Consider the following 8,588-nt stretch of genomic DNA (forward strand, 5'->3'; position numbering starts at 1 on the left):
CTGACTACATTCTATCTTTGTCCTGCCCACTCCCCTGACATCTGTCTGAAGAAGGGTCTCGACCCAAAAATTCACCCATTCCTTCTCTCCAGAGATGCTGCCTGTCCCGTTGAGTTACTCCAGTATGTTGTGTCCATGGCATTATACTGGCTCTATTACAGAATTGTTTTCAATTATACTTTCAAATTCGCTCAATAGAGCCAAACTGATTCCCAAGCAGTGGCACAGGGAAGCCTGATGAAGCTGACAATGACGTACTGCCTCCTCATCCCAGGGTGGAATGACCAACTATCATCCTTAGATTTTGCCCAAAGTGCTGGATCACCCGCCATGCGTACACCCTCTGTGGAATTCATTGCCACAGACAGCTGCGGAGGCCAAGTCATCAGCTATTTTTAAAGTGGTGATTGATAGGTTCTTGGTTAGCAAGGGTGCCAAAGGTTACAGGGAGAATGCAGGAGAATGGGGTTGAGAGGGAAAAATAGATCAGCCATGACTAAATAGGTTAACCGATGATGAGCGTTTATTGGCACTGGGCCTGTACTCGCTGGAGTTTAGAAGAATGAGGAGGGACCTAATTGTAATATAAAGAGTAGTGAAAGGCTTGGATAGAGTGGATGTGGAGAGGATGTTTCCACTAGTGGGAGAGCCTAGGACAGAGGTCGTAGCCTCAGTATTAAAGGACATTATTTTAGAAAGGAGATGAGGTTAAATTTCTTTAGTCAGAGGGTGGTGAATCTGTGGAATTCTTTGCCACAGAAGGCTGTTGATGCCAGGTCAGTGGATATTTTTAAGGCATAGATAAGTTCTTGATTAGTACAGGTGTCAGAGGTTGTGGGGAGAAGGCAGGAGAATGCGGTTAGGGGGAGATAGATCAGCCATGATTGAATGGTGGAGTAGACATTATTGGCCAACTGGCCTAATTCTACTCCTATCACATGACGTTATGAATGGTGGAGAAGACTCGATGGGCCAAATGGCCTAATTCTGCTCCTAATGATCTTGTGATCTTATGACCCTCTTACTATCTGCTGTCACACCCACCCACAATCTGCCCAGTTTCATGGCAATCAGCTTTCACTCTTCTGAACTCTGCTGCATAAGAATAGTGACATATTGAGTTTACTTTGTCATGTGTACCAAGAAAAGCATTTGCTGTGTGCTAACCAGTCAGTGGAAAGACAATACATGATTACAATCGAGGAATCTACAGTGTACAGTGCATGATAAAGGGAATAATGTGAATAATATTTAGTGCAGGTTAAAGCCAGTAAAGTATGATGAAAGATAGTCCGAGGGTCTCCAATGAGATTGGTAATAGTTCTGGGATGCTCTTTAGTTATTGCTAGGATGGTTCAGTTGCCCGATAATAGCTGGGCAGAAACTCAATCAAATCAATCAAGTTTATTTATAAAGCACATTTAAAAACAGCCCATGTTGACCAAAGTGCTGTACATCAGAGCAGGTACTAAAAACACAATGAGAAACCGACATCACAGCACACAGGCACAAAAAAACAGTTCAGCTCAAAACAAAAACCAGTCCCTGTATCTGGTGTGCGTGTTTACACGTCTATACATTTTGCCCGATGGGAGAGGGGGAAGAGTGAGTGGCTCATCCTTGATTACCCTGATGGTCTTGCCGAGGCAGCATGAGGTGTAAATAGTGTTAATGGAAGGGGGGTTGGTTTGTGTGATGGTCTGGTCTGCGTCCACGATTCTTTACAATTTCTTATGGTCCTGGATGGAGCTGTCCCCAAACCAAGCTGTGAAGCATCTCGATGAAATGCTTTCTATGGCCCTTTGCAAATGCTGAGCATTGAATCCAAACACACCATAATATAAATTCCATGAAATGGCAAGACATTTCCTGTAAACCTCAAACATTACATCCTTTGTTGATATGTGCTTTCACAATATGGTGAAAAGTACCTCTGTTAAAAATACATTGAAAAATTCCACAATCAGATCTGTTTCTTTTCTAAAATGTCAACAAACATCTTATTATGTAGAACACAAATGCTGGAGTAATTGAATGGGCCAGGCAGCACCTACAGTTTCTTGTCTCCTCCTTGGACTGTCATATCAATAATCAACAGTCTGACACTAACAGTAACACTATTTAAAACATTTTTTGGCCTTGCTTTTGACTTAATTGGGTAAATTTAAATGCATTTATGCACATTAAATGTTTGCAAATAATTTCAATTGTTTTGTTAATTTAAAAATCGAAGCTGAAGGGAGACCTGATGGAAATGTATCAAGTTATGAGAGACATAGACAGGGTGGCTAGTCAGAGCCTGGTTCCCAGGTTGGAGATATCAAAAATAGAGGGCATAACTTTAAGGTAGAGGCGGAACGTCTAAAAGGATGTGGGGGCAAGTTTTTTTACACAGATTATGATGGGGGCCTGGAATGCACTACCAGGAGTGGTGGTGGAAGATTTTAGGTACGCACATGAAAAGGTTCAGAAGTGTAGGAACGAACTGCAGATGCTGTTTTAAACCAAAGATGGACACAAAGTGCTGGAGTAACACAGCAGGACAGGCAGCATCTCTGGAGTGAAGGAATGGGTGATGTTTCAGGTCGAGACCCTTCTTCAGATATGGGTCAGGTGCAGGCAGAGGATATTAACTTGGCATCATGTTCGGCACAGACAAAGTGGACCGAATGGCAAGTTCCTGTTCTATGTTCTGAAAATAAAGCAATGTTGTAACTTTTTTTGCTTGTTTAATTGTTATTGATGATTGAATATTTTCAATTGTTCACACGTTGAATCTCAACAGCAGGTTCAACATCTGATAGAGAGGTGTCCTAATCAACTAACCAAGTATTTCTGTGGGCAAGGTTTGTTCAGACTGTGCCATTAGATGTGATCTATAACTGGCGGCGTCCTTCTATCCTCACAACCTCATTGATTAGGTCTGAGTCAGCTGCTTGTAACAAATTGGTGCCAGGGTCCTACTTGAGCCAAGGGCAGATTTAACGTAGAGTTGACCTGCAACAGTGGGGCATTCACCTAGGCTGTTATGTGGAGCACTATATAACCATGTTTTGGTTACCTGATCTTTAATGTGAAATGTATATCCCAGATTATTTGACCATTCCCTTGGCTGAACCAGATGTTAAAGCGAATAGATGACATTGATTGCCTCTGAAACAATTAAAATTACCTACAATTATAGAATACTCAGGCACAATACAATGGATGAAAGAAACACTAAAATAGTTTCAGGAAGTGCAATCACAGCAAAGCAGATGAGGAGACCACTTTAAGGTCTTCTCAAAATATTTAAATAGTTCAAGATCACTCATCCCATCCTCTGCATGGAGTGATTTTCCATGTGGTTTTTATGTAGCGATTAAAGCCAAAATAGTTGCTTTAGTCAAGGTTTGGGAAGTTCCTCAGGAGTTTCCCCTATTTGACAAAGTTCACCTCCATGCATGGTACATATTGAAAGTGGAAGAGGTCAATAAAAGGGATTTCAGTGCACCACTCTTCAGTCAAACACCAACAGAGAGGAAGGACTGACTCGTGGATAAACAGGATTCCTCAGCAGAGGTCGAATCAACAGTGAAGTCAAAATGAACAGCGCATCTACCATGGGAATCCTGATTCTGCTTCTGTGTGCCTTTGCTGCACATGGTATGTTGTGATTTGTTTTATGTCTCATTGTTCTGGGATGTGGCAAGGAATTTTGAAACTGAGTTCATCTTGGTTATTTGACTCCAAGTTCAAGCCGCTATTTGGACATGTAAAGTTATTTGGAAAATATTATTTTTCAAAATGTTCAATGTATTTTTATCAGAGGTCCTTTTCACCACAATGTGAAAGAACGGGTCAAACAATGATATAATGTTTGAGGTTTACAGGAAATGTCTTTCCCTTTCTACTTTATATTGCAAGCATTTGGAATTCAATGCTCCATATTTGCAAAGGGTAACAATAATGTACATCTAAAAGAAAGAAAAATGTCTCTGTAAATCTTCAAATAATATAAGCAAATAATTTTTGACTGAAATTTGCGCATAGTTATTCATTGAAATATAATGGCAGCTGGCTGATTTAAACTTCATGGCGTGAATACAATTATAGCCAAAAATAGTGAGGAGGTGCTAAATGATTTATTCGACAATCTCCCATTTTTCAAAGTGGTTGTTAGTTTCATGAAGTAACTCATTGAATGAAGTCTTAGACAGAGAAATGCAGAATAAAAAACAGAATAAAGAGCTAGAAATAGGATATTCAGCTCCTCAAGCCTTCTCTGCCATTCAGTTGCATCAATCTCTTCCTTGAATTATAATCAATAATTGTGTATTGAAAGAGGAAATTCTGAAAGAGAAGACACTCCTGGTTTACAAAAAAAGCATAACGTATTGGAGTAACTAACGGGTTAGACAGCATCTCTGCATAGGTAACATTTTGTTTACTAACCCAAAACGTCATCTATCCGTGTTCTCTAGAGATGCTGGGTGACCTGCTGAGTTACTCCAGCACTTTGTGTCTTAAAGAGTAGAACTGTTTGACTGAAGAAATTCATCTTCAGCCAAAGACCAAATTAAGACAATGTAAGCCATGATGTATCAGTAAGAATGTTGCTGAAGCGATGTTTGTGTTGCACCAGAAAGAAATTTAAAGCAGCTTTTATCATATCCACACTCAGTCTTATCTCAGTCAGGTAGATAAGCTGATTTCTTCCAATATTCCTATTTTTGGTTCAGATTCCAGTACCTGCAGTTTTATTTGTTTATCTTTAAAAATTGTGTCTCACACATCGTCCTTTTAACCAGGGAACACAGGTTTCCCTACTCTATCTTCCTTCAAAGGTAGGTAGCAGTGTGATGGGGAGAGTTCACGGCATGCATTTCCTGTTAGAATGGAGATGGGCAAGCGAATGTCCAAATTCTGCATCATTATGTTTTAAGATCAGAGTTTCAGCAGTGCACTGATTACTAATATCTAAGAAGTGAATTGATTATAATTCCATTGAATACAGCCATAATTTCCATTCACAGGTATTCCGACCTTGAAATTCCAAGGACGTTGTCAATGCATTCAACTGGCCAGGAAATTTATTCTCCCGAAGTTCATGAAGAGCGTGAAATATATTCCCAGAGGTTTGCACTGTGAGAGACTGGAGATAATGTGAGTCCACATTCAATTTGAATCAGAGGAATAACCCTTCCCCCTGCTTTGTATTAATGCGTGTTTTTATTTAAATTATTTTTAATGAAATCGGGTTGAAGCAAACCCTAACAGCTTTCTTTCTAATTTTTGATGAAGCCTCTGCCTTTCAGAGGAAGGCAATCAATTTCTGTGGATTAGATTCTAAAATGTATCTTCTTTTCACAGAGTCAAGCTGAAAAATGGGAAAAAAATCTGTGTGAATCCCCGTGTCAAATGGTTGAGTGTCATCTTTAAGGCTAAGATGGGTTGGTATTCCAATGTATTTTATAGATTTTTCAGGATTTGAATGTCACTGGTCGGGCCTACATTTAGTTACCGTCCCCAATTGTCCTTGGGATGATGGCGATGAGCTTCCTCTTAAATTGTTGCGGTCCTCTGATGAAGGTGCTCCCACCTTTGCGGTGGATAGGAAGTGGATTGAGGAAATACTCCAAATTGAGATGGTATTGGACTTGGAGAGGAAGCTGCAGATGATGGTGTTCCTATGTGTCTACTACTGCCTTCGTCCCTGGAAGAAAAGTTGCAGGTTTGGAAAATGCTCTCAGTGTCCTCGATGAGCAGCTGTAATGCGTTTTGTTAATGGTACTCACTGCAGGGATAGGATATCATTGAAGGTGGTAAAGAATGCCAAGTTGGTGGATGTTGTTGAGGTGGTTGAGTGTTGTTGGAGCTAACACAGGCAAAGGGAGAGGATTCCATCATGCTCCTGGCTTATGCCTTGTAGATGGTGACAAGGCGTCGGGGTGCAAACATCTGAGATACCTGCTGAAGGGCACCCAGCCTGTTCTATTAGCCACAGTAGTTATGTTTTAGTCCAATTGAGATCTGGCCATTGGAGACCATGAAGGCGGCCCTCCACCCAACATTGTTGATGATGGGGGTCTCAGCATTAGTGTTGCCATTGAATATCAAGGGTAGATAGTCTGATTCTCTCTGGTCATTATCAATGTCATTTATCAGCACATACTTACATATTGTCCAGATCTTAGTGAATGCAAGCATTGGTTGCTCCATTTTCTGAAAAATTGTGTATGGGATAGAACAGTGTACAGTCATCAGTAATCATCTCCACTTCTGTGATACCACAGAAGCATGGTTATTGATATAAAGGATCAAAGATTCAAAGGTTAGTTTATTGTCATGTGTACCAATTAAGGTACAGTCAAAATCGAATTACCATACAGCCATACTAAAAGAAAAAGCAACAAGATGCACAACTATATAAAAGTCAACATAAACATCCACGACAGGGGCTCACTAGCATAGATGATTGGAATGCTTTTCTTAGAACAGGGATGTAGATATTACCAGAGGTTTAAAGTAAGAGTAGAAAAAATGTAGAGATCCTTGGTCGAGGTTTTTCACACTGAGAGTGAGTATTGCATTTTTGGAATGAGCTGTCAGAGGTAATGGTGAAGGCAGATGCTATTGCATAATTTTAAAGGAAATTGGACAGTTATTTTGGATAGGAGAGGAGTAAAAGGATACTTGCCCAATGGGACCAGTGTAGATAGGCACTCTGGTCGGCATGGACGTGGTGGGTCATCAGGGCCTGTTTCTTTTTAATTTATTTAAAAAAAATTATTTAGAGATATAGCGTGGAAACAGGCCCTTCAGCCCATTGAGTCCGGGCCAACCAGCAATCCCCGCATATTAACATTATCCTACACACACTGGGGACAATTTACATTTATACCAAGACAATTAACCTAAAAACCTGTACATCTTTGGTGTGTGGGAGGAAACCGAAGATCTTGGATAAAACCCATGCGATCATGGGGAGAATGTACAAACTCCATACAGACAGCACCCATAGTCTGGATCAAACCCTGGTCTCTGGCTGTGAAAGCACTGTAAGGCAGCAACTCTACCGCTGCGCCACCGTGCCGTCCCACTTGTGCTGTATGTTTCTATAATTCTATGGTTCAATGAATTGATTCAGTAGTGTTACAGGTAGAAGTGATATTATAACTTGCATAATTGTTGGGACAGATGGGAGAGACTCTCCTGCTTACTCAATGTGTTTCACCAGCAGTGATGATATTTCTCAGCTTATATAAAGTTCAGATTTATTGCGCCTTATAATGTATTTACTGAAGATGTCATGAGATACATTATAAATTAGAAAATTGAAAATGTATTTTATTTTTCAGGCATTGGACGCAAAATTAATCGAGTGAAGGATTGAACTCAATTCCACTTCTGGATCACCTCAACGATCACAAATGATGCAACTGAACGCTTCGCTTTATAACTTCTGAGAGCTTGCTCTCCAATTTCCTACTTTGTTTCTAATATTTCCACTTGTCAAAGCATGATGTCTAAGCAATATGATTTTAATAAGATATAACTAATTAAGCTTGCCATTTACATTAACCTTGCAATGGCTACAATATTTTCCACGGTATATTTCATGTGGAATTTATCAAAATGTTACATTGTTATTCAATTTGCTTGCTATTGGCAATAAATGCTGGCTTGTCAATGAGAGGGATCCCACAAAATTGATAAATAAATAAATAATCTGCATGAATTTTGAAAATTATTTTAGTTCTCTGCATTTTTAGTTTAAAGAAAGTGGTTGTGATATTTTTGAATTAGTGTTAGTTAGTGTTGTGTTAGTTTTAGTTCTTGTGTTAAATTGCTTGATATACATGTTAATGAGTTTCATGGTTGACATGGTCAGCATAGACTCGGTGGACTGAAAGGCCTATTTCCATGCTGTATCTGCAAACTGAAAATGAAACATGTAGCTATTTAGTATAATAAACCCCCCAAGATACTTAATAGGAGTACAGACTGACAAACATGAAACTATCAAATAAAGTTGAGCTTATAGGATGATATTACAATCCTTACTATAATTGGCACCTTCTTAATCTCTTGAGTGGGGGTAGGGGTAAAGACTTCATTGGGGTCATAAGGTGGGCACCCTCCTTCCCGGCTGTGGAAAGATGAGCTTCTGGTCTAGATCAGCCTGCATTTTCCAGTCCCGGGCAGTGTCCAGGAGGGTCAGTTCCTTTTATGCAAATAGCTTTTCTGGAAGTTTCCTGCTTTTACAAAAGGGTGGTTTTCGAGAAACCAAGCGTTGGGGGAAGGAGGGCATTGGTGGCAGTTCTCTTACCTTCCAAGTTGTTTATTCACAAAATGCTGGAGTAACTCAGCAGGTCAGGCAGCATCTCGGGAGAGAAGGAATGGGTGACGTTTTGGATCGAGACCCTTTTTCAGACTGATGTCAGGGGGGTGGGACAAAGGAAGGATATAGGTGGAGACAGGAAGATAGAGGGAGAACTGGGAAGGGGAGGGGAAGAGAGGGACAGAGTAACTATCTAAAGTTGGAGAAGTCGATGTTCATACCACTGGGCTGCAAGCTGCCCAGGCGAAATATGAGGTTCTGTTCC

At 40.3% G+C, this 8,588-nt stretch overlaps 1 protein-coding gene across 1 annotated transcript; it reads left to right on the plus strand.

The window, feature by feature from the left end:
• Nucleotides 1-3,509: 3,509 nt before the first annotated feature.
• LOC144599975 (interleukin-8-like) lies at nt 3,510-7,810 on the plus strand. Its single transcript, XM_078411260.1, has 4 exons — nt 3,510-3,645; nt 5,016-5,145; nt 5,353-5,432; nt 7,341-7,810. The coding sequence occupies exons 1-4, from the start codon at nt 3,585-3,587 to the stop codon at nt 7,373-7,375; spliced, it is 306 nt and encodes a 101-aa protein (XP_078267386.1). The 5' UTR covers nt 3,510-3,584; the 3' UTR covers nt 7,376-7,810.
• The last annotated feature ends 778 nt before the right edge of the window (nt 7,811-8,588 follow it).

Source organism: Rhinoraja longicauda, chromosome 1 (assembly GCF_053455715.1).
Source record: "Rhinoraja longicauda isolate Sanriku21f chromosome 1, sRhiLon1.1, whole genome shotgun sequence".
NCBI lineage: Eukaryota > Metazoa > Chordata > Chondrichthyes > Rajiformes > Arhynchobatidae > Rhinoraja > Rhinoraja longicauda.

What these genes read in the sequence shown, in the direction of transcription:
- LOC144599975 (XM_078411260.1), top strand. Translation starts at nt 3,585, where the DNA reads ATGAACAGCGCATCTACCATGGGAATCCTGATTCTGCTTCTGTGTGCC. An exon ending in GTGTGCCTTTGCTGCACATG is followed by an intron (nt 3,646 to 5,015) that starts GTATGTTGTGAT and finishes TTCCATTCACAG; the next exon opens with GTATTCCGACCTTGAAATTC. An exon ending in TGTGAGAGACTGGAGATAAT is followed by an intron (nt 5,146 to 5,352) that starts GTGAGTCCACAT and finishes TTCTTTTCACAG; the next exon opens with AGTCAAGCTGAAAAATGGGA.